Source organism: Periophthalmus magnuspinnatus, chromosome 16 (assembly GCF_009829125.3).
Source record: "Periophthalmus magnuspinnatus isolate fPerMag1 chromosome 16, fPerMag1.2.pri, whole genome shotgun sequence".
In the NCBI taxonomy this organism is placed as follows: domain Eukaryota; kingdom Metazoa; phylum Chordata; class Actinopteri; order Gobiiformes; family Gobiidae; genus Periophthalmus; species Periophthalmus magnuspinnatus.
In genome coordinates this window covers 16,596,076-16,623,623 of record NC_047141.1, presented here as the reverse complement: position 1 = coordinate 16,623,623, position 27,548 = coordinate 16,596,076, and the positions used below count along the sequence as shown (strand labels likewise).

The 27,548-nt window shown below is 38.7% G+C and overlaps 1 protein-coding gene across 1 annotated transcript; it reads right to left on the bottom strand.

Annotated features, from left to right (window-relative positions):
* Nucleotides 1-1,262: 1,262 nt before the first annotated feature.
* Nucleotides 1,263-27,207, bottom strand: pomgnt2 (protein O-linked mannose N-acetylglucosaminyltransferase 2 (beta 1,4-)). Its single transcript, XM_033981603.2, has 2 exons — nt 26,903-27,207; nt 1,263-4,994 (listed from the first exon to the last, which is right to left on the bottom strand). The coding sequence occupies exon 2, from the start codon at nt 4,905-4,907 to the stop codon at nt 3,114-3,116; it is 1,794 nt and encodes a 597-aa protein (XP_033837494.1). The 5' UTR covers nt 4,908-4,994; nt 26,903-27,207; the 3' UTR covers nt 1,263-3,113.
* Nucleotides 27,208-27,548: the final 341 nt, after the last annotated feature.

The window sequence follows — 27,548 nt, the reverse complement described above, 5'->3', positions numbered from 1 at the left end:
TTATGAGATCCTGCAAAAGTTGTACCTATCTGTGAAGTAAATGTTATTTACCTGGAGGAGGTGCTCTCTGTTTGGGAGGATATTTAAGCAGTGGAAGTTCAAGAGGATTTCAGTGTAGTCGTGTGCACATGGTTGTTTTGCAGATTTAATTTAAGTTGCTCATTTTCTGTTTTTGTTTGAACAGTTTATGTTATTTTCTTAGATTTTTTTGTGGCCAACAAAAGTAGACTTTTAAATAAATTTGTTTGGTAAAAGACCACTTATTTATTCATTCTGCTTCCTACTTCGACCACATCAAGCCAGCTTCCTCACAGCACACACAGATTGGGGTAGAGCTGAAAAAATATCAGTACTGAATATCAATATGATGATATGAATATATTGAAAATCGATATCCGCCAATATTAATACTGGTAGCAATATATTGCCCACCCATAGTGGGCTTTCACCACTTTCCTCTTCACCCTCACACCGCAGACTTCAGACACAACATGGGCAGGAGTTCTGTAGAAGTTAACTCAATTTTTTTGTCCTTATCATGGGAAACGGTAATGGAGGATACTGAGGACTCAGGACTTTGTGGAAGCAGAACTATCTCCTCAAAAATGCAGGGAAAACCAAGGAGATGGTAAACTTCTGCAAGTGATGGTCTACTGTCCCCACACCATAGAACATCCAGAGAAAGGACACTGAGTGAGTGGACTGAAGTACCTGACCTTGATCTGAACAAACTCGGCTAAACTCAACACTGTAATCCAAAAAGCAATCTCCTAAAATGCCTTACCTTTTACTGAGAAAGCATTCCATTTTATCTTATGTTTAGTGAAGTTTTGTTTTAGTACCAGGTGTGCTTTGAAAAAAAAAAACCCAAAACAGTAATTGTTTTCAAACAGGCATATAGTTTTTATATAATTTACCATTTCGGAGTGTGCTTCGAACTTCTAAATTGGTATAGAAAGCAAAACAATCACCAGAGTCAGACCCAGTGGCACAGACAATATTCACATCACATTTTTCTCCCTACATTTTATAATTTGGTCATGTTTAAATAATTAGTGTGCTGCTGAATGTTTTCAAATAAAAAGTGTGCAATATTACATAAACATGTGGCCATACTGTGAAAGTTAAGATATGATCCCAAAAGGGAATTTGTCCTCCCCCTAAGATTGTTAGTCTCTTCTTGCTCTGAGGTGAGAATGCTGATCAGTTCTGGTGTTGTTTAAGGACACCCTGGAATAACAGACACTGCAGAGACAAAAGTGTAAGAAATACTCTTTATTCAATCACAGTCAATGAAAAAGCAAACTCCTCACTACTCACTAAAAAACACAAACTTACATTCTCTCATTCAAAACATAGAGTTCATCTGCTCTATGTGACTGACAGCAGAAAATCTAACCGACAATTCATCAAATACACAGCTAAGTCACATCACAGTCTCAACATGGACCAAAATAACAATAATAATCTCTTCAATGTGCATTCAGAATAACAGCATGTCAAGCAACAATTAAAAATGGCTATGGTTAAAAACAGAGCAGCAAAAACAAAATGACTGATAAATAGATTTTCTGCCGCGTAAACAAAATTTATGCTTCAACAGTTCTAGTCACAAAGGGTTAGAGGCAGATCCTCCGCTATCACAAAGCAGGATAAATGTAGGATTGTGTTAGGAAAAGCATCTGGAATAAAAACTATTTCAAATGCAGATACAGAGTTCATTATCAGACCGCAAAATAAAAATTTCGCCTTTGGATTGACCAGTCGAAAACACCTGCACCTTCAATGTCACTTCATTTCATTCTCACATTCATTCCAGTGTTGCTAATAAAACAGGAAAGAAAGAACAATTTGGAAAGCTTAATGTAAAACTTTGCTGAGAGGCAATGTTTGAGTTTACTATATAATTAAAATGTTATTCAGCCATAACACAAAACCCAAATGTAAAGAAAGCCAACTAAAGCTCGTAGGAACAGAAATCTGCAACGCTAATTACAGCCAAGTGAAACTGCCTCAGCTTCTTTGCCTTTCATGAAATTATAATTATGTAAGTGTTTTAATTAGTGGCAATTAGAATAAGTTAAATAAATAATTTGTGCAGAAAAGCAGATTTGTTTTGACTGGGCAGGACAAGCACAGCACACAATAATTAGCAGTGTCGCTGTAGATAACAAACTGAGTAAAATGGAGGACGAGGAAGCAAAGAACTAACAATGGACACAAGTACACAATGTGACCCTTACAAATTTTAGATTTTACTGTCTATGCTAGGGACGGTGTATTTCTGACAGACGGGACTGTGTTCAGTTTTGGGCCAATTCAAGACAAGTTCCAGAATTTTTGACGTTTTGTAATGATTTCTCTTCCAAACATGCCTAGATTTTTGTTTCATTCACACGAATATATGAGTACATACATATTTATTTCATACATGTGATCCTACTAGGGTAGCATCTCAAATCATTTATCACTTACTATTACTTAAACTAGTATATGCATCTGAGAAGGTACAAAAAAGTAACCATTCCTGAACAATTTTAGAATTATTTTGAGCTTTATCAAAACTAGATCAAAGGATGTTGAAAATCAATACCGAGTTCTGTTACTTAGTGTTAAAATATAGTTGGGAATTTTAGTGTCGTGACAATAGGTTCTACTGCATGGTGTCATTAGGTGGTATGGTGGAGTAGCTAAATTACTATATATCAATAATAATAGGTCTATAATAGGTCTACACACCAAAGTAAAGCGATATGGCATGGAACATGATTGGCAGAACTCAAAAAGGTACTTTGGTTTTGGCTGGACTCTGATGAAATTAACCACAACAGTCAATCAAACAGTCAAACACAAGTCAAAAAACGTACAAAATCTATTTTAAAATCTTTCTTACCATTGACAAAAAAGCTACATTGCATACTGTAAAAGTTTAGGAATCAGTGTCGTCTACCACTAAAAACAATTTCATTTCGCACATAAATAGATCTGCTTAAACTCTAGTAGTGTCATTCCCTTATTTGAAGAAGTTTGCCTTCTTGAGAAACGGTCTAGACCCTGTGGAAAAGTCACTGAACAAAGTAACAAAAATGAGGTTTCCAGTTGTACGTTACAGACTAGGTCCTACACATGAGCACATCTGCAAAAGGTCCTAGTAGAGTTTTGTTGAAGATACACCGAACCCAAACCAGGTAAGTTGTGAATGGTTTGATATTTTCTGAAAAGGTATAGTTTTGCTGTGGAAGGATGTAAGGCATGTAGGTATTTTCTCCCTGCTCTTGTATCCAAACTTCATATTTCACTTCTCGTACTTTCAAAAACTTTAAATTCCACGGTATTTGCCAAGAGACTGTGAGTTTGGCCTCATTTGATGTTTGAACCGAAGTCTGACATTGAGGCTCTCTAACTCTTCCTGGGTGTACCAAAGTTGCTGTTTTTGACTTCTTTAATATGGGTTTTGTTTTCATACCTTCCTTGAGTGTGTCCAAAAATGAGGGTATATCCACCAAGGTGTCCTGGTAGATTCGAAAAAGCCATTCAGGATTCCGACAACACAAGTGTCTCGGAACATCTTTGCTGGCTTGTATCCTTTCCTGTTCAACTTTTTCCAAGTGACTGATGCCTCCTTGCTCCCACGGTCTATCTGGATGTGTAATAGTGTTTTCTTCAATGCTGTTTCTCCACGAAATGTAGTGCAAGTCCATACCAGGTAAAGATGCCAATGTCTTGTAAGGGGTGTATTGTTCTGGATTGACTGCGAACGGGAACAACTCAACCACTACAGCACCTCTTGGTAAAAACAGTGATGTTATTAACTGTGCTCCATGCATGCTAACCAACATGTAAGCCCCACTTATGACTTGAATTATGCTAGGATAAGACTGGTCCTCCAGGGACACTGTGACCACTCGCATTTGAAATTCTTGTGCAAGTGCCATGATCAATTCTGCTTCATTCAAAATTAGCCGTGTTGTCGAACGGCTAAAAACGACAATGTAATCCTCCTTTTTGTCCTTATCATCTTCAGCGCTAGCATCAGATTCTTGTGGTCTTGAAATGTTCATTTTGTCCATCAAAGCTTTAGAAAACTGCCGAATTTCATTTCCTGATACCAGAATGTTGGCTTTAGGTCCTTGCGGCTGCACAAAACCATATTGGTACCATGTGGTCATTTTTGACAAGCCAACATACGATTTTGTAAAACACATAAGCTTGCCAAAGTTCTTCAATTGTTCTTTCAATAGAGGCTGCTTGCTGCTAAGAAGTCTGTATAAATCAAAATGTGGTCCCTCACTCCACCCTTCCATGAAAACTAGCCTAGCTTCGTCATCCAGGTCCGAATACTGCTTCATGGTGTAGTAAGCAGGCAAAAGGTCATCATGGAAAACGTGCATTAAATTATCAGGATTGAAACGGTTTAAGATAAGAGTCACATCAGGCACAAATACTGGCTTGGGCATCAATTTCAATGCTGCGACTGGTAGCTCTAAAAAGTTAAAATATTGTGTGTTGTGATCTTCTACTGATGACAAGTCCAACAAGGCGGGTTGAAAGCGTCTAGATCCTAAATTGGGCAACATTACTGACGAATTTGAGTGGAAAAAGACAAACTCCTCCGCGTCCGAGCAGTAACAGAGGTAGTCAAACCTGCATATGCGATCTGTGTGCATCTTCCCAGTACAAACCATCTGTGTCCCATGTTGTTGCAAAGACTCAAGGGCGACATGGTAGTCTATTCGTGCTTGGGACAACTCTTGGGATTGCCTGGTCATGTGGAGTTCATCCTCCAATAAAGCAGCATGCTCACTGAGTTTGGAGTATTTCCAAAGCAGGGCGGCGACCACAGACACCAGCAGCCCGTTGAGGAGGGTGCCGAGGGTCATCCTGCACCCGGCCACTGAAGCCCTCATCACAGCAGCTGCACAGGGCCCACCTCCTGTCTCCAACCAGGCTCCACCCGAAGAGGAAGGGAGCGAGACATCCGCCAACCAGTGGGACTGTGAGAAACAAAAGAGAAGGAGGATAGTTTAGCTAAGGATGAGGCAGGCTGTGCAATTAAGTGAATCATCAATGGTCAATTTGTGTGTTTGAAGCAAAGTTCAGACTTATAAGGAATACATTAGACTATTTTTAGTTAAATGGCACTTATTTGCAGTCTGTATTGTTTAAGTTTATGAAAATAAGCCTCGACCACTTGAGCTCTATCCATAAACATATCTATTTCAGACCTAATGGGTGCTTTATGGCTAAGGCACGTTTACCCCTCAACTAGAAATCTCTATGATTAAATTGTGCCCATATCTTAAACTAGGTCTGCACTCTCCAAGTTCTTGTGGGGCCATCAAAGAAAAAAAGAACACCGATATGCAATTATGAAATTGAAAGAGTGCCCTTTAAAGCTTTGTCTTCGTCCATCTGAGCTACACAATGCAATGATTCACCAGGGCCAGTATTACACTCCCACCTTCACTAGCACCATTTGTTTACCTTGGCAAATAAATGAGACTTTTTCCTGGGCTAACCTTCTGTGGATATGTCAGGACAAATTACAGCGAGAGAAAAGAACAACCCGGCGCGGCTCTCTACCGGCTCATCTGCATACCCACCGAACAAGTGAGTCATTGAGAGACTAAATCAAACCAGGGGCTAATGGATAGCAGCTGCCAGCCAACACGAGGCAGCCAGCATGCTAAACAACTATCTGAAGAGTTCACCTGGATTAATCTGCAGAGGGGAAAGTTGTTTTTACAAAGGAGTCCTCTCATGGCTTTGCTAAGGTTGTTCATTACAGAATGTAACCATTCAAAATTCCATAGTGCTGAGCAAGCACATTTTTTGCAGAAATTTTATAATGTACAACTATATATTCCAGTGCATACAATACTATGTAAAATATGTTATTGATATATTAATATAAGAAAAAATAATGCAATAATAATGTTGTGAAAGATTTAATGCAGTGTTTTGGAATCTTTATAATAGTAACCAAATTCCCATCAAAAAAATTATCAAGAAACACCAACCCCACCACCACTAAAAAACAGCCATTAGTTAGTGTTTAAAGTTTCAGTTTTTAAATTTTTTAAACTTTGTGGGATCAAAATTGTTTGAGCATCAAGCCTTTTCATTAGTATCAAAATTGAGTTTGAAATTTCAGCATCGTGACAACACTAATAAGTACGATGCTGAAAAAAGTCTATATAAGTATAACAATAATTTAAAAATTTATAAGTAGCTTGAGACAGATGACAAATTATGCAGTGGCAAGATTATGAACAATATATTTTGGACACATAATAAGAATTCACACAAATCATGATAAAAACCCTGCTCATACTGACTTCCATCCAAATAAAAATCTTCAACCTAATTTATTTTTCTTTCTGCTGTGTGTGCGCTATGTTTCACACAATATCATCTCGCACATGCAACAGTGACTCCAGCTTTCACACCACACAAGCTTTTTATTTTGCTTCTCTCACCTACCATCGGGAGTAACGATTGTAACTTGATACATCTCATCCTGTACTTTCACTGTTTGTCTTTCTCCAGTTCATGTTTTTTTTTTTTTTTTTTTTCACACAAGAAACACTTCTTGCCTTTTGTTCCCATAGTTGTCAGGCATTTCAAGCTTTTTTTTTTTTTTTTTACTTTGTACAATAAGAGAGAGGTCCTGGGATATTTTTGACACTGCACTAGTACAATATGTAACTGGGAACAGGGTGAGGAAATGTGATCAAATTCAAAAGACAGATGTTATGAAGTCAGTGATGCAAGGTAGACTCTAAGAGATTTAGAGGTTTAGAAGGATTATGTGTTGAATCAAATAGCTTACACGCATTGCTTTTAAATTTATAGTGAACTAAATGTTACCCGTGCTGACAAGGAGAGTTCAAGCTGAGGGTGAGAGAGGGTGAAGTTCGGGCCACGTTTGAAATAAAAAGAAGTGATAATGGGATGTCTCTGTCTCTGTTTTTTTTCTATAAGGTTGAACTGCAGGTATATTAGGATTTCAAAAGTGAGCTGTCAAAACATGTCAAGTTATAGACACTAAAGCAAAAGTGGCGGTTTGATTTGAAAACACAGTTTAAATCACTTTCCTAAAAAACAAACAAAAACACACACACATACACACATTACCATCTGCTTTGGGTTTTTTAAAGAGGAGGCATTATGCATGTTTCAGTAATTTAGCAATCTCTCCCGGGCCCTCTTTTGACTCTCCTTGGGGTTAGCTGTAAGATTCTATCCAATGCTCAGGCCACAAGCCCATGTCACCCATGCTCTCACACAACAATTCTCCAGAAGCATGATACAAAACTGTACACACCAACTTGACAAACCTGATGCGATGTGCAGTAGTTTCATTAGAGCTATGCACGCGGATTGTGTTGCGATCAGGGCTGGCCCAGTCTATAAACGGACTAAGCGGCTGTTTAGGGCCCCACGGCCACCAGAGGGCCCCAAGAGCCCATGCATTCATATTGAAAACAGCGTTCAGGTGTTATTCTAGTCTAAATATCCCTCCAGAATGATTAGATATGTTTTATTTTTGGTACCTAAATATGTGCTGCACTGCTGCCTACATTTATTTTTGAGTCGGACATTGGTGTGGACAGGTACGCGTTTACACCGGCGCAAAGGCCCCCCTCCCCTCGAGGTGCGCTCTGGGTGTGCTGAGGCAGAGGTGGTACATTTGAATGGGTGTTAGACTTAAAGTTAGTGAAGTTAAATTTATCTAAAGTATGGCACAATGCATGAAGAGCCCAGAGAAAGATCGTTTTAGGGAAAGAGTGACTTTTCAGAGAGGACTCGAAATATGGCCCCACTTTACACCATTGGACCTGCAGATAAAACAGCAGGTGAGTCAGTTTATTACATTGGCTGTTTTTGGTTGTGGCGGATTGTTTTGTGGTCTAAAATCAAATGCAAGTCTTTTTGTGGCCCATTCTTTGAAGTTATCAGATTTTATGCATTACTTAATGTTCAGTATTTCCAATTACACCAACATCAAATGATCTTATGATTATAAATCTGATGTTATGTCCAGACAGTTTCTCTTATGCGACTCTAACTTTATACTTCTTGAGTAATATAATTTTGTAGTAAGTGTACCCTTGCTTAAGTACATCTTTTGGCTGCTCTAACCAATTCAGCATTTTTTAACATAAAGAATTGATGTGTAAGTCCACTTTAGCCAACTGCATTAAAATGCACCAGGAATCTGGAAAAACTGTGTAGAATTTAAAAATTCCCCCCTACCTTACATGTTTTTATACTGTTATACTTGTGGCTATTAGCAATGGCAACAATGGTACTGAAGTGGCAGGAGCCCAAAGGCAAATTCTGCTTAGGGCCTGAAGGTTAGGGACTTAGCACGGAGAGTAAAAGAAGGGGAGAGTTAAACTTATATTGTTCTAAGGCACAAACACAAACATAAAAAAAAAACATAAAAAAAAAACAAAAAACTGTCCAATAACATTTCACAGTGCAGTTCTCCCATCTCCAGTTCAGTTTGATTCCAGTCTCGTCTTGTTCATATTGTGTCCTTGAGCAAGACATTTCACCTACCTTACCTACACCAGCCCCAGTTATCAGTAACATGAGGCAAGTTTGCACATCCCCTTAATCGTGATGGTAAGTAGATACTAGAAACAATGCTAAATGCAGGCAAGACAACTACAACATATTATTATATACAATGTTTTCCTTAGTAGTACTATTCCCTTGCTTCAAAGAGAAAAAAATGCAATGGTATGAATCATAAATGCTACATGAGTCCTGTCCTGTAGCTCTGGGTAAAAAGCCCATTTCCCGGCACAGCGGTGCAGCACTGGCATCCATACATCAAACCCAATAGCAGCTCTCTCCGGTTACAGCAGGGAAGGCTTTAGCCATACTTCCTTTTACTATTGGCTTTGAGGGCTTTGTATTCTTGTTCAACCACTCAGGAGGAAACAAAATGGCTCCTGTTTATTTTGTACAAAATGTTGTAAAGTTTTGAATCTAAAACACCTGTTGAGAGACAACTTTTTACCACTTTTAAGACCGCTGTTGGTTCTGCTGAGTTCCAAGATTCTAGATGATGTGGTAAATTGCTATATGCCAATTTATGTATAAGGGAAGTTGTGTTACTAATTTTCAAGAGTAAACCCATAAATCAATTGTGCTGAAATAAGTCTCTGCTCATGGAGACATGGGGCAGATGCAGCAACACAACTATTTATATGTTTTTTGGAAATTAGAAGGTCATATTTGGGGAGTTGTAGATTATTTAATATCAATGCCCCTTCGTAATATAATATGTCCACAACAACAATCCGTATTTCTCATGCTTTGGTTGAATCTTATTGGTTGTGGCACCGCAGTCTTTTGTCTTGTGCAAATTTTAACCTCTAAAGAGGAAAGGTTAAGTCATTTCACATTCAGTTTACAAACTCTGAACATGATGAGGCTTTCAAGAATAAGAAACAGTCAGAAGGTAAATTTAACATGACAAAGACGAGCTCTTGATTGCTAGCATATTTGATGGATAGCTCAGATTCAGAATACATCAACCCGGGTTAAAATGTTAAATGAGAACAGAATCTTATAAAACAGAAATCACAATGCTTGTCTAGATGTAGATATCTAACTATCCATCTGCATATTTTCTGACAACAACCTACAAACTAAATCAAAATAAAGTATTCTTTGTGAGATTAGGGGGTTTAGTGGATCAATGATACAAAAACAACTACCTCTGAGCTATATAGTGTTTTGAGTCAAGTTCTGAGCTTGAGTGCTTTAGCTTAAGGCCTAAGGATTTGGGAAAAATATCAATTGCAATTATTCTAGCAAGGATTGTGATTAGATTCATGGTTTATGCTTTAATAATAGGATTCCGTTCAAAATTCAAGAAGAACTGACAAAAATACTGAAATATAAACAGGTTCATAATACATTAAGGAACATGTTTGAACAGGGTTAATAGTTTTTGAGGCAGAATAAGACAGGATATTTAGTTGTTAATGATTGAGTTGAGTTAATGATGGAACTTCAAAAATTGCTAATCGCGTTCATTCAATTTGCAGATTCAATTAGATTGTGATTAATCTTGTAGTCTTAGTTTAGTTTAATTCAACTGATTTGCAATAGTGCTCTTGTTTTATCTTATATTCTGCCTAAAATGTTTAATCTGTGACCTATAATATGGAGCTAGCGTAAATTCACTCTGGAAGATTTACCTCCGCTCCCGTCTACTCACCGCTTCTCCAGAGTTCACCTGCTCCTCAGCCTTCATCACCTCACTCCTATTACTCCTCCCTGCTGCTTCCTGCCCCTCCTCTTCATCCAACCAGCGCCCCTTCTGCCCTATTTAAACTCCCATCGCAAATGCATGGCCGCATCAGTTCGTGCTGCGCCCCACCATCTCCCCAGGCTCTGCATCATCTCATCGTCCCTTCACTCCCTCAGTCTCCTCACCTCGACCACCACCAGGGTCCAGGCACCAGGGAGAAGACATCTCCTGAACGTCTTCTAACTGCTACGCCGTTCATCGCAATGTCTTCAGCCAAAGATAACTCATTCAACAAAGACTTGCTTTTCTGCTGTGCCTGTCTTGAGTCTTTCCAGGTTGAAACAATGATTTATCCATTTTTCTTTGACCTTATAGTCTTCAATTGTTTTAAACTATGTCCCCAATGCCCATTACAAAAGCATGTTGATCTTGTAATGACCACAACCTACTTTTTCTATTTCAAATGTGGGCCAGTGTTGACAGGAGCAGTGGCCACACTCCCCTTTTTATTGACCTTACAGGGACAACTGCTGCCGTGAACTAGATCTGCTGTGTATTTTAAGACTTAAGTTGAAAATTATGTTGACAATAAGGCAGTTGGAAAGGCAGCCAAACGTAAGATATTTATTGTCTATATGCAAATGGTGTCTCTAAAAATATCAAAAGACGAGTGGGGCCTACCAAAAACAATTCTCTTCACTTGCTTAAAAAAACATTGCTGCATAATAAGCACATAAATAAAGGTTAATGTTATTTCCTGTGACAAGATGTCGTTCCCAGTCAGAGGAAATGTGAATCAAAGAGCTGGATACAGTACAGTGGGCTCATTGTATATGCAGCAGCCAAAAGCACAAATGAAATACAGTTCAAGGAGGAAACTGCTACTGTACTGTGGTTTTAGCCTGTATTTGGTGGGCAAAAGGGTAAAAGGACATTGAAGTAGTAGAATAAAGTAAAAATATGCAAATTATAACAAACAGCTTTCAACAATCATTTAACTGAGGAACAAAATAACAGTGGGACAGTAACAAAAGCCTGGAGCCAAAATATAAAACTGCAATGTCTTTTCAGCCAAATCTTGTTTATTCTGACAAATAGCTAAAAGTAAAAAGAAAAAATTAAGATAAACTTAAAAAGGTCAAATAGCGACTGTTGCCAAAACATAGTAAGAAAAGTTTCACATTAACAACTATTAATAAAATCCACAACTGGCACGTTACACTAATGCATTGATAAAAATTGTGCTGATTTAAATCAATGCCACACAAACTGGTGGTCCGCCAGCGCCCCCTAGTGGTCCGTGTGAAAATTATAAAATAAAATGTATTTTCATTTAAACCTACATATACAGAATGGAAATAAACTAAGTTTAGCTCTTATTCGATCTATTTCATTTGTCCAACATTAACGAGCAGGGCGCTTCACTACCCGTCATTCATAAATTCACTGCACATCGATAGTGGAACCCCACCTTTGCAAAAGTGCCTCATCTAGCTTCTGATTTGCATTTGACTGAAATATGTAACGCCCCATTTAAGTCCGATTACAATTTGAAAACAAACTGCGAGTTCATACAAACAGAAAACTTTCCCTTCAAAGACACACACGTAAAATGCCAAAACTACCGCAGGCAGCTTTTTTGCAACAGCGCTCGCATTGGTGGCTTTGTCTGTGTCTGGACACACAGAAAGGTTGTATGGCAGAGCTTGAGGTATGTGCACAGTAGAGACCTCATGCACACAGCGGCACAGCATACGGAAACACGAGGATGTTTGAGAGAAACCTCTGTGAAGTTGGCCCCCCATCAAATGCACAACGACACAAAAACTATGCCAATCGTTTCTGCTTCGTTTGTGCTGCAAAAACTTTACTTTGTGTTGCTTTAGTTTTTGAGAAATTCACGATTCTTGTTTTTAAATGCTCCAAATAGGCCCAAATGGTGCCAATCATTTGTGCTTTATATGTGCAATTTTGTGCTGTAAAAACTTTTATTTTTCTGTGCTGTCATGGTTCTGAAGATATTAGCACTTTAATTTTTAGCTGATGACATCATCCAGCCCCCCAAAATGTTAGTGTTTGAAAACAGCAGAAAACTATACAAATCATTTGTATTTTGTTTGTGCTGCTTTGTGCTGTGACAATTTTAGTTTGTGCTAACATATTTCTAAAATAATGAATAATTACGTTTGCAGCAATTATATGATATCATTTCCGAACAGTTCCTGTACTGCTATGAGGCCCTGCCTCATCATAGTGGCATTTCACTAGACCAATTGAATTTTCATTTCATTCTTTTAGAACAAAATTCACAACTTCCCAATTCTAATCCAAATTCCCAATTCTAATCCAGCTAATTATGCATGCTGCGAGGAAGATTATTTGGTGTGACAGAAGCCAAAGGGAATACATTAGCACTTGCCCAAAGCAGCCTCATAGTATTTCTAATAGCTTATCGCCCAGTGGTGGAACGAGAGCTTTATATTTAACACTAACCACATTTGCATTAGGACGTCCAACTGGCTCCTTGGGTAGACAATGACAAGGTTGCTGTGGGGCGTGCAGAGCCAGCAGCCGCAGCCCTTCTCTCCCCCGCACTACACACATCTCCCAGTGGGACACGCCAAATGCCCTTTGCAGTTTGTCCGCGCCAACAACCCCAGCTCCGGCAAATGTCACCACTACAACTGCACCAAAACCAGAAAGAAGGAGGAACAATGCACTCATTTACATCTCCTCATGTCCCTTCACTAAAAACAGCTACAGACTGCAGACTGTTTACTAAAGATTGAACTATTCATTCACAACATGCAGGATTAGAAGACAAAAGGCGGCACTTCACTTTGGATCCAAATGCTTGTAAGAGGTGTTGCAAAGTGGCAATTTGGACTGACCCTGAAGAGAATTGGCTTTACTCTCATTAGAAGAACTGGAGTGATATGCTGTTTGCATTTAAGAGTAAAACAAAGGTCAGAGCTGTTTCTTATGCCAAAGATTTTACAAACATTGAGAAACCATCAATGAGTAAAGTCAAGATCTAGCTCAGACCTGGACTAAAACAAGGGAGTCAGTAGTTTAGGCATAAACATGGGTGGAATGTTGTCTTTCCTCTAAAGAATGTACTGTATTCTGCCACACTAACAACTGTCCATGATGTAGATACGCATTATAGGGCAGGTATAATGAAGGAGACAGTTTTCTCCCACACAAGAAGGCTATTCGAAGAAATTAGGTTGCACCAATCATCAGGGACCTCACTGTAATAACATGCCATATATTCATATAAATCACATACTATAGTTTGTAAAAAAAAAAAAAAGCCCAACACAAGGTTATTGGTTTGGTAGTGCTGGGCGATATGGAAAAAAATCATATCATGATATGGATTATTTTATATCACGATAACGATATATATCACGTTATACCACAATAAAGTATGTTTTCGGTTATTCTCTGAAACGTCTGACAAAAATTTCATTGCTTAGTTTTCTCCAAATTTATTTTGACGTGATATTTAACTGAACTGTCACAAATGAGAAACATACACTGCCTGGCCCAAATAAATTCACCACCCAGATTTAACTAAGCAAATAGGTACGAGTCAGGTCTAGGTTCAGCAACAGTCTGTGCTCAAAGAATGAGGTCAGCTGACACCTGAATATACTGAATGACCAGGTTATTCCATCAATGGAGTTTTTCTTCCCTGATGCACTTGCATATTCCAAGATGACAATGCCAGGATTCATCAGGCTCAAATTGTGAAAGAGCGGTTCAGGAGCATGAGACATAATTTTCACATATGATTTGTCCACCACAGAGTCCAGACCTTAACCCCATTGAGAATCTTTGGGATGTGCTGGAGAAGGCTTTGTGCAGTGGTCAGACTCTACCATCGTCAATGTAAGATCTTGGTGAAAAATTAATGCAGCACTGGATAGAAATAAATCTTATGACTCTTTTTGGCCAGGCAGTGCACATTTTAGTGCAGCAATATAAATGTATCAAATAAAAACAGCTGTGGCAGAGGTACAGTACATTTACAGTACTTATTAATGGCTAGCTGTAGACGGTGACCAAAGCATTGTAGCCGGTCCCACTCATTCAGTTCCATTGCAGAGATGGATCAAGAACTTGAAAGCTGTCCTTCTCAACTCAGCTACATACACAGGAGCCATGCCTTTACAAATGTGATGCCAGATGGCACGATATGTATGGTCATATCGCCCAGCACTATGGTATGGGATATAGTCTGGTGATCTGTAATGACTGGTGATGCCATTTTAGGAGATGATTTGGATGCTGAGGATCAAGGCTTGACTTTGATACCACATTCGGAGTGAAAACACAGTAGTACTACTTCCCTTAATATTAAATGTGGTCTTGCACTAGTCTGATGAAGATCAAGACTATTCTTAGGTCCTGTTACGCATTATTTTTCACTTTCAGTTTCATTACCTATAAGTGAATATATATTTTATACTAGTTTTAGTATTGATTAATATCTGGGGTAAATGTTTTTACAACCCCCACAACGACGTAAACATGACACACAGAATATGATAGTGGTCCTATTTAATAAAATGACATCAACTCAAAATTCTTGTTAAAAATGTGTCAGTATTACCAATTCAAATTGAGAGGAGTGACACCTTTTAAAAATGTTGAAAAGTGACAAATCTCATCTGAATATTTTTGTATAACTGTTGCATCTGCTTGTGGTGATGGAGTAGGGGAAGTGTGAACGTGTCACATCTGGGCCCGTCCCGTTTGAATCTCCTCATGTTAAAATGGGAGCTGTCACCAAGCCCCTGGGGGCAGCCCTTCAGGTGCTCTGCTAAATCTGTTGTGCTAACACTCACGCTGCTGTTACTTCTCGTACATAATATGGTGCAGTGCTCGGCTGTTTTCCCTTTATTTTGTCTGTTTATTTTATTGTGTTGTCTTTGTCCAACACAATGGTTCACATAGGCCCTGGTCTTGTTGTCTTTAATGAGGAGCAACTATAACAAGACTCTACAACCTGTGGAGAGCTCCAGGAATGGAGCAAATTGGGCAACTGACAAGAAAAGCGGGGGGCATTTGTACACAATAGCTGCGTTCAACAACCTGTACATTTTCCTGTACCAACAGTTGTGTAATGAAAAATGGAGGCAGGTCTAAAATAGGAGTTATCCAACGATTTGGGATGGGCGATATTAACAAAAAATATTTGTTTTTTCTATTATATTGATAAAAAAATAATAGACAATATTTTATGAATGCATCACATTTGGGCTAAAATATGCCTGCAAATGTTTTGGTTAGGGTTCACTTATTGCACAAAACATGAATGGACTGTAAAATTAACCACAAATGGGTAGAAACATCACTTGTATACCCATTTTTGGAAGATTACAGTAATTTATATTTATTTTGATGTCATTTGAATAGTTTTAATTCAAACTTAATTAAACTAAAACTAAATTATGCCTACCCTAAAGCAGAATTATACTCCTAGGACCTGACGTCCACATATGTGGACAACACATTTTGGGTTGTGCAAATGCAAACAATGCAATTTTTTAGAAGAAGAACAGTATACAAGAACAGCAACAATGCATGAATTTTTAAAAGTTTAGAATGTTATTATAATTTTTTTGTAAAAGCATATGTCTTCATGCACTTATCAGCAACACTTCACATGAGAGACATTGTTCCAAGAGGCACAGTTGTTGTTTCTCATTTTGTTTTTAGACTCAGGACAAATGCTGCTGTGTTCAGGCACTTAATAAATAGTTTTAGCAAATCATTATACAAATGTTCGATCATAATGATTAAAACGTAGAACGAATGTCCTCATATGTGGACAACATTTTTTCTCAGAAACTACATAATGTAAAAATATAAATCTCTGGGCTGATTGGGACAAGATGAGTGTAAAAACAAAGAGAAATTAATAAAGCATGATGAGTCATATTAAAAAAATCGAATCGCACAAAAAAATAATAACAAAAAGTTCCCCACTAGCACAAAGAAAAAGTACCCATGATAACTGTTGACCCCCCATGTCATGTATTGAATGATAAGTCAATATAGTAAATATTAGTACTATAGTAATTGACCTTTTATCGCTGATGTGTATTTTCTAAACAGATTAGATGTTTGAAGGCACTGCAGCATAGTGTTTTCTGATACAGATTTCTAAAGGGTAACTATTCTAATATTTTTTTCTGTGGTTCCATTATTATCTGTTCATCGCCTCGTCTCTGCTCTGGATGTGCACCACTGCTGAGAAAATCACTGCTTTGGTTTGACCCTCACCATTTGCAGCCAACTCCGACTCTGCTGCTGTTTGGTACAGGGCCAATACACTTTATTAGAGGCAGTTAGAAAATAATAGGCTTCTTCAAACCACAACTGATAAAAGCAGAAAGCGGAATCACACACTAAATTTACTCTCAGACAAAATCTCTTAAATAAAGCTTGTTTTTCCACTGACCTGTGTTACCTGACGTAATGGGTATTTGAGATGATGACAAATGGTTTAAAAGGCTGTCATGATTAAAGTAGGAACACTTACCAAATTGTGCAACTCTCAAAAATAGCATTAAAAAGATCAATGGAACTTTTCTGAAAAAGCATCCACTAATTTCTGCCAGCATTCCAGGCAAAGGAATAACATCTTGATAACCAGAAACGTTATACAGTGCAGCTTTAGTAGCTCATTCACATCAGCACAAGCCTTTGTACTTGCAATTTTGACTTGAACAATCAAAAAGCAGATAAGGAGCTGCAGAAAAAAAAAGCTCCTTCAAAGCAGGTTCCTCATCCATTTGAAGGAAGACAATTGGGAATGCAAACAGACTTGAAAGAGCTAACAAAGGAGCTTGTTGTAGAGCTGCTGTTCCACCACCTCAGGGGAAGTCACTCTGGATTTTGTTGTGTATATTTTTGTCTGGATGAGGTATCAGGATATGTCTCACCACCTGATAGTCTTGTCTGGGGAGTGGGAAGTCTGACCATCTCCATTTCAACCCTCGTGTCCATGTTCAAGTTCTCTCAAGCGATATTAAACAATTATAAATGCCTAATTAGAATAAGTAATTTTTGGTTAGTGGATTTGAGTGTTACAGTTAAAGAAGACATATTATGCTTTACCAGAGTATTTTGTATAAAAGTTTAAAATACGTAGATCAGTAGTTTATATTTTGTTAATTTTAAACTGTAATATCGGTCTAAAACAGCTTAATAAGGCTTGACACTAGAAAAGAAAACCACTGAAGCCCCAGCTTTTGATAGTGGAATTTCATCATCAAAATTGTTGTTGAGAAATGGCTATCTGACATTTTTTTAATCCCTTCATGTATGACCCGTAGTGACCCGTAGTTTTTGAATAAGTACAGAGAAGTGGGCGAGGATAGGGGTAGGTGAAACAGCAGTTTTCTGAGCACTCAAGACTCAAATGTAGTACAATGCAGAATTTCTCAAACGTGCATGAAACCAGCAAAGAACAAGTCTGAGGAACCTAATGATGATGCAACACTTTTCCATCTCCATTCTTAAATGCTAATAAAAATATAAAACATGTCCACTTTCACTACGACGCTCACCCCATTTTCGTTGCACACTCCCACGTGAAGACAACTCGTAAAGAATGAACCTGTAAATTCTACAACCATTTTTCCCATAGTTTAGCATATTTACAGTACCATTAAAATATTTATAGCTAAGAAGAAATGCTCTTAAGCATAATCTGCTCATGATGTACAGGCTGCCAGCTCAGACATTGAGGGAAGAGTTCTTGTGCTTCTTGACCCTGCAGATCCTGAGGCATGCCGCCCACAATACATGTTCTGGAGTTGTATAAAATATGCACACAGAGTACATCGAAGAAAAGATGAACTGTGGATTTGAAGTTGTTCAGCGAGTTTTCCAAGTCCTAACAAGGTCAGAGCTGACAAAGACGGAGTGCCAAGGGATTGTACATTAAAATCAATATGCATTTCAGTACGGAGTGTATTTTAGTCACTTTACATTGACCTTCAAGCAATGAAAGGAAAAAAAAAATCATACACAGATAGTGATTCTGATACAAAAAGCATAACTCCAGTATACCTATAAAGATATTAAATTATACAGTGACAATTAGATGAGAATATACACTGCCTGGCCAAAAAAAAAAAAAATGTCACCACCACCACCACCACCAAAAAAAAAAAAAAAGCTCACACACTCCAATATTTCGTTGGACTGCCTTTAGCTTTGATTACAGCATGCATTAACTGTGGCAGTGTTTCTTCTGCAATGCCACAAGATTTATTTCCATTCAGTGTTGCATTAATTTTTCACCAAGATCTTTCAATGATGATGGTCGAGTCTGACCGCTGCACAAAGCCTTCTCCAGCACATCCCAAAGATTCTCAATGGGGTCAAGGTCTGGACTCTGTGGTGGACAATCCATGCCTCATGCTCCCTGAACCACTCTTTCACAATTTGAGCCTGATGAATCCTGGAATTGTCATCTTGGAATATGCCCGTGCCATCAGGGAAGAAAAACTCCATTGGTGGAATAACCTGGTCAATCAGTATATTCAGGTAGTCAGCTGACCTCATTCTTTGAGCACAGACTGTTGCTGAACCTAGACCTGTCATGACAACATTTTGCTTCCAAAATAACACAATCATATATATATTTTGTTTTATTATATTGACTTAAATTATCTCAATGATTATTCTGTACACGTCTGATCCCCATCACTGAAACCGAAGCAATGACAATATTAGTTATTCTTATAGAGTCGTCCAACAATAAGTACTATCCAGCCATTTTATACTGTTGTGTCCTTGGGAGAAACACCCCTTTACTTGCGTGAATATGTAGGTATGTGAGGTCGTTGGTGATGAATACTGAATAGAGGCCAATGGTCTGACTTAATAAAAACAATGACAAATTCCAAATAGACTTGCACTAAGTTGCCTCGTCATACATCAGAGTAGGTGAGTTCCTTATGTCTCTACAGTATGTAACTTTCTGGAGATGGCATCACCTATATGATTCTATGGAAATAGAAAGTTAAAGCCATACTTTGTACATTGTGCATGGGAAAATTTGAGCCACCAACAACATTTTTCTGTTTTTCAGTACAATAAAAACAACCAAAGTAAAAAAAAAACATGCATTTTATTTAGGCTATTTTTTGGTTAGATACTTCAGCTTTAATTTAACTTTTCCAAAAAAGTGGATAAAAAAACATCTTCAGCTGCCTCCACATTTCAATTACAGAAAGAGGCTGCAGTACCAGACCTTTAATGACCCAACCTGACTAAAAATAAACCTCAAACTTTTTGCATGGCCAAACTTTTTCTTCATCATAGCAATCCCCACAGTTCCATCATACCTCCCAATTAAATAGCTTCTTACTGTTTTTTTGGACCAAACATTTCACTTTTATTCTCACAAGAATAGATTTTTTTTTTTCTTTTTTCTTTCTTCCTCATAACTGTCACTCAGAGCCGCCTGCCACTAGATCCGCGGTTTAGCTGATGTTAGCGGTTAGCGCCTACGTTTGCTCTGGAGATGATAAGCACCCCAATGATGTGGCGGTGGCTGAGAGAGCGGAGCGGCCAGGGCAGCCTAATGCATTTTAATGAGAATCCTGGAAAGTGGAAGCGCTAAAGACAGGGGGAAATAATAACATCACCTCCCGGCACTGTTTGTTGTCCCCAGATCATCATATTTTTGCTATTTACAACCAGCTTCTCTGTCTGCGTTAACCTTTTCCAAGCTTGTGTTTCATTCACCTTTCAAATCACCTTGCCGATCCTTGACAAGCATTGCATTAGGCCAGTACAAGAGCCTAGAGGAGCGCCCTATCTCCTGTCTCCTTCTTTGCTTCTTTCTCTTCTCTCTTCCTCTGCGGCAATTCCATATCGTTTGGCCGTCATGGAGCGTCCTCATTGGCTGTCATCTTTATGCCTGAACTAAATGTGGTGTGTCAGTTCACATCAAGCGTTGCGGAGCTCACAGTGGCACGCGTGAGAATTAATGTCCCTGCGGCCATTATCAGGCTATACAAAGACAACCTTCCTTCACATGGCATCTCCACAGTGTCAACACGTTCGGACAAAACTGGTATCTGCAGCAAACACAGGAGAGGATTCAGGGCCATCATGCTATGAAGGGACATAAATCTATAAGCCGCACATGAAGTAATGCAAAGGGTATTTACAAAATGGATCAGCTCAGGTTTTTAAAGAAGGGATTATTGTACTGCGTGATTTTATTTGTCATTTGATATGGCCATGTAAATCAACAGCTGTAGCATAGTAAAAGTGGTCGCCAAAGTTATGGTACGGTTCAGGTTAGGTGTGTAATGACTCAAAACACCAACCAGTATGAGGTAGTTTTACTGAAAGATATGGATCATTAATAGTATCCACGCAGAGAGCTGTTGCTTCATAAATGCGGAGACATGCCATCATCCAGTTTGGGAGTGAAAAATAGACTTGGTGCATCACAATGACGATAGTGTCAGAAATGGTCCCAATCTGTTAGACACATTACAAGTCTCTGTGCTAATGATGCACTGGTTAACAAAAGGGCTGTATGTCATAAATATTATTTTCCAATAATGACCAATTACTTTGTATGCACATTTTTTCAGCAATAATTTACAGGGTCTTTAACACAATTTACCATTGATTAGAGGCGAGAGATTTAACAAAAGATGTATGATATTACATAGTGATAGTGATATATAGGTTGGTAGATATAGATATATTTTGGCACTTTTTGCACATCAGCTGTAGTTTTAAATCACCAGCACAAACCAAGATTAAAGGCCAATCTGCAGTATAAAGAATACACAAGATATAAACCTCATGAAAAGAGCTGATTAAAACAGTCCATGCATGTTTTGTGAGATACTTGAACCTCAACCAAGACATTTACAGACATGTTTTGACACTTTTTGATGGACTGCCATAATATGATCTGAATATTGTCATTGGGATATCCCAAAAAAGTCAGTGTCACCCCACTGTCTTTTCTAGAAACACAAAAGAGTCCATAGAATTTAGATTTATCCTACTTTTTTCTTGAATTTTATTTTCAGTTAATGTCTAAATGTTTTATTTTAGTGTGGTTTAACCTGAATTTATATTTTCAAGAACTCAAGTGACCCTAAGTCAAAACGTAAGTAATGCGCAACTGCCTTCTCCATCATACATCAATGACACTGTCCTAACCATCCTTGTGTAAAATGCAGGAGTTTTAAGGCATGCTCATCCACTGTGAGTCGGCGCTGGTCCCGAAGGAGCCCAGGGAGAAACGGGGCTGATGAGGAAGTGACAGACGGACAAAGGAACAAACCGAAAAGGACACAAGCGAAAAGGAACGCTGCAGCAGACTGGCATTTCAACACTGCCCTGGGACAAGAGAGAGAGAGGTACAAAAAGGACACATATAGACGCTAAAGGGAGGAGTGCTCATATCTGAACAGGTCATTTTAGTGCAAGGATAGTATTATAGTATTATATTGTTATTATATCATTTCTGCAAGTTTTACACAACCACACAGTAAAAACTAAACAATTGGCAAACAAATAGTTTTGCAATATCCAATATTTAACTTGCTGTAACATCAGGTATCCACTTTTTTTTATTGATATCAACAACTTTAAATCTATAGCAATCTAAATCTATATCAATCTATTATCTATGCCCATTAAAAAGAAAAAGAAAATGCAATTTTTTTCAATATATGGAAAAATCAAACTGAGAATCAAGATTCCTCATGATGACCAATGGAAAGTATATTAAAGAAACCAGTATTATGAGGTACCACGTAGACATCTGGACAGACTGTGCTCTCTGTCAAAGGTGCTCTCATTATTGGAAAAATCTCCTCTGACAATAAAGGGAAAGTCCAACACTAGCCACTTTACAAATCGCACCTTAAAATGGATGAAAGGAAAGTCTGTGCACTTTCAACTGGGATTGAATTGTTCTGTGTTGTCTTTTTAGTAATGTTTTGTAATTCTCCTCTGTGTTACCTGCCTAGGGACAACAGATGGAAATAAGCATCTTTGCTATAATCTGGCATATTTACACTCTAACTGTTACAGATGTGTTTAATATGCACTGTCCCTATCCAATTATGAAAAAAACCCAAACAAAAAAACATCAATTAAAACATAATTGCTGTATATATTGTTGTTTGTAACAGAAAAAACACACACTCATACACACTCAAGGCAGGCAAGGTCTGCATTTGCTGTTTATTCAACTATTCTTGATTGAAAGCTCGTAGAGGTGGATTTCACAGTGAGAGATGAAAAGAACAAAGTCACTAAAGGCTAAATAAATGTACATGCTCTGTTTTAGTTTGTCTTTCAAATCACACACTATGACACAGTATGAAAACGCTGAATGAGCTTGTCCTTGGCCTCTGTCCTGACCTCCCATCAGTTTTCAATAAGACGTGATCAAATAGAGAAATCTCACCATTCTTAGTAGAAATAGAAGAAGGGACACAGAATTTAATTGCTTTTCTAGACATAAAGCAAATGTAATCATGTGTTCATATAGCCATCTGTTCTAATAATGTATTTTCTATTATTACATATGCATAAAATCAAAAAATGCAAATGACTCTATTTTCCGGACTATATTCACACTTTTTTTCATAGTTTGGCTGGGGGTGCGACTTATACTCAGATGCGACTTATTGTGGAATTATTAAAAGATATAATTTATTTAACACTGACAACCGTGCGAGTATGACAGCCACACGGGAACGGACGCGGCGCTTCATCTTCTTCCAGAGCAGGCGAAGTTGTTCAGAAACAACACCGAGGATGAAGAATTCAATGGATTTGGAGTGAGACTGAGAGTAAACTTGTTAGCTTGTTTTGTCATGCTTTAGTTATTTAATTAACTGTTAATATCTTACATTAACATACCAGAAACTTATACCGGTAAATGTGTTGTGTTAGCGTGCTGTACTGCTATTCAGCCTGTTGTTCTCTATTTCATTGTCATTATTATAACTTGCCCAAAATATCTGTTCTCTGTTCTTGGTCTTGGATTTTGTAAAATAAATTTCCCCCAAAAATGCGACTTATAGTCCAGCGTGAGTTATATACGTTTTTTTCTTCATTATTATGCATTTTTTCGCTGGTGCGACTTATACTCTGGAGAGACATATAATACAGAAAATACAGTGCTATGATTTTCTTTGATAAAAATGAGGTCAATATCACATAGCAAACATGAATATTCTGTTACTTCTTGGCAGACTATGTTCTGATGCTGCTATTGTACATATTTTCTCCTTTTAAGTATTTCATTTGATTTTTTTAAACATATCTTTTTAACTTTGTGCATGCCCTTATTTGTATTTGTATTTATTCAGTGTGTTTATGTTGCACTTTTTCACCGAAGCAAGTTCCTAGTTTGTGAACTGTGTTCACAGACTATGGCAATAAAAGTCTTCTGATTCTGATTCTGATTCTGATTCTGATGTTTATAATTATCTTGTATGACAAAACTATAAAGCTGCATATCAGAATGGAGCCTGCAGCTACTTCGAGCCTGACCACACCACAAATGCGACACTCCACACCTGGTGATGGTAAACTATTACTTTGGTAGCCTCAGCTGCCCTGGGGTAGGCTGACAAAGATAAGGCTGCAAATCTGTACTATCAGCCCCCTCTAACCACCAATGGCTCAAGCACTCACCCACACCACATTCATGGACAAGATAAAGTGGAGTGTCTTCCCCAAGGGCACAACATCAGTACGCACTCGTTTAAGCAAAGATCTAACCTATTCCTGGCTTATTCTATTTCTAAGAGGACACTGAAATACTCCATATATGTAATTTTTTACTATTATCACAGCCACCTTTTCCCATATATCAGGTTTCCGCTCATCCGGGGCCAGGTCACAGGGGCCTCCCAGACTTGCCTCATCCCAGAAACTTCCTCCAGCTCTTCCGGTGGGACCCCAGGGCGTTCCCTGGCCAGTCGAGAGACTGGCCCGAGAGCGTGTCCTGGGTCTTCCCCGTGGGGTCTCCTCCAGGTGAAAATCCTGCTCTCGACATAATCATCATTGGTTGAGTGGTCAGATCCATGGTTGGCGGTGCAATTCCAGCCCTCACAGATGAATGCTATCGTTGTGTCCTTGGGCAAGACACTTAACCCACCTTACTCCCAGTGTCTGCGTACACTGGTGTGTGAATGGGTGAGTGGTTCCTTGATGTAAAGCGCTTTGAGTGTCTTGAAGGTGTAAAAGCATTATATAAAAATGTAACCATTTACCATCTTGTTCTTTTGGTTATTACCCAAAGCTCATGACTCTAGGTGAGGGCAGGAACATAGATTGAATCAAGAGCTTTGCCTTTAGACTCAGCTCCTTCTTTACCACAACAGTGCAATATTGCGACTGCATCACTGCAGACCCTGCACTGATCTGCCCGTCAATCTCATGCTCCATCTTTCCCTCACTCGTGAACAATATCCTGAGATACTTGAACTCCTCCACTTGAGGCAGGGACTCTCCACCCAGCTAGAGAGGGCAAGCCACCTTTTTCCAGTCAAGAAGCATGGCCTCAGATTTGCAGGAGCTGATTTTCATCCCAGCCACTTCATACTCGGCTGCAAACCGTCCCAGCGCATGTTGCAGGTCCTGGCTCGATGAAGTCATGAGGACAACATCATCTGCACACAGCAGAGGTGAGAAGCTATGGTTCCCAAACCGGACCCCCTCTGGCCTCTAACTGTGCCTAGACATTCTGTCCATAAATACAATGTACAGAACCGGTGACAAAGGGTAGCCTTGGCAGAGTCCAACATGCACTGGGATTGGAAACAGGTCTGACTTACTGCCTATGCTTCTGCTATATTTTCCCAAAGAGGATTAAGCCCAGATTTCTTTGCAGAGACGATTATTAGAGTAGCAAAAGCCTGCTCTGAAATGGTGCCTAATCTATTTACAAAAGAACTGTAGTGCATCAGCCGTGACACTTTGAAAATCCACTCAAATCTGCTCAACCAAAAAGACCGGTGATACACATAGCAGTGATATTGGGGGAAAGGAGAGAGAGATGGAGACAGTGTGAGCACATTTCTCTGTTGAACATGCAAAAGTATTCACAGAGGCCGATCCAAACTTGTGTTTTTGGGAAAGTCAGCATTTTGTGAGCTGTAGCGAAGAATAGCTTTGAATTATTCCCAAAGACAAGATAGAGATTTAGATGAAAGAAGACAGAAGAAGAGAGAAATGCAGTCAGGGAGTTAACATGTTACAAGTGCACTATAAAAGACCTAGCAAAATAGCAGCAATCAAAATACAAACAACTACAGATATATATTAAGAATAACGGTATGATAAAGATGGATGACCCCTTTAAATAATTCAGCGGGGCACAATAGAGGGCAAGACCTTTTGCAAAGCACAGCTAAATGATCATTTAAAATCATCTGGGCTCCTACTATTCACTACTGAACTGTAAAAATGTTTATTACATTGCCATGGACACTTTCGTTTCTTCAATCTCAACCACCAGCCTTAAAGTAACTGTAGAATGGGCTTTAAATTACCCTTGACTTGGACATAATGACAACAGACACTGCCCGAGATTGTAACCAGTAAACCTCTGGTAGTAGGGCACACCACTGTAGAAGATGCAGGCTGGGGCTACAGCTGATTCAATATTAGCTCAGTCCTAAATGATGCACTGGGTTTCAATTTGTTTAGTCCTGTTTGAACACAATTTTAGTGCCTGCTGGGTGACCACTATAATAACAGATTTTTAGCTGCAGGTTGTTTAATTACTGTTATATTAACCACACACTGCATTATCTGCAATCTGCTGCAGCTGAAAGCTGCAATCCTGTTACAGCGCTATTACAAATATAGCAAATGTCTCACACTTAAAATAACATGATTATTAGAGCAGGAAGGCAAGCGACTGAAGTGAACTAATTTCTTTCCCTTTGCAACAGCTTTACAGCAACAAATTATCCTCATTTTTGTGCAAGATTGTCTTCTATAATGCATCTGTTAAAGAAAACTTGTGTCAAAAATACAACGGAAAACTTGAATTCAACTTTACTTTTCTCAACTTAACTATGCACAAGCTGTAAAACCTAGCCCATATTAGATTGAAGATTTCCAAGGCACGTACTTTAACAATAGGTAGTAAAAGATTCAAATAATTTAAGGCATATGCCGGTCTAAAGGTAGGGCAAATTTCATATTAAGTGATGCAAAACGTGTACAAAATGTATAAAATAAGTAGCTCTCACTCTTATTCGGGGAAAACCTATGCATGGGGTGAATTTTGAAACATAAACAAAGTGTGCATTCAGTAACATTGCCTTGTTTTTCCTAATAGTGACACGCATAAGTGAGTAACAACACTTTAATAGCACTTTTACAGCCAACACTCACTGGATTTCGTGGGCTTGATGTCATACATTTCTACTCGCGTCTTGAGCAATTACTGTCCGTCAGGTGGAAGGTTCTCTCACATCACCCATCAATCACTTTCACTTATACTAACCCCTGCTTATACAGAGAAGCGCTGTGACAGGGAAACACTACGGCACTTTATTAAAAAAAAAAAACATACAGCATTTTTACCTTCAATCAAAACGTGTCTTTTCTGAGCGATCCGATGACAGGTTAGCTCATTTAGGCAGCATCAGTCCCATTCATTGCCCGACGATCTGAGCAGGGAGGTGAAGACATCTAGAGGGGAAAAAAGAAAGATTTTTCCGATTGAAGTGGACTCTTTCCGCAGAAATAACCTCGTGTTCACTCATTAAATGTTGCTCCTCGTAACAGCGGCTTTTGGCGTTGTTTACAGCTAGCCTAGCAGTCAGAGAAGCAGAGAGAGAGCAGCTGCTTGGAAAGCGACTTCACTCGGCTGCGCTTAGGCTCCACCTACTGCCGGGGGAAATCTCGCATGAGGTCTCGCGAGAATGCATCAAATTTTTTCACACGATGACTGATGGTCATGCTGATGGTCTCATCCTCTGTTTATCTCAGTAGGTTATCTTGTTTTTCTTGTTTGTGTAGTAAAATGATGAATCTCGTGCCACAAATGATCATTTGGGGGCAAATAAACGTTCAAAGTAGAAGGCTATGTAGTTATATTACAGGCTAGTGTGCTACAACCATCCAAGCAACTAACCCCCCCCCCCCAATAATAATTGCATAATTGATACTTTACTTAGGCTACAATATGCATATTCAACTTTATCTCATATAAAACATGAGAATGCTA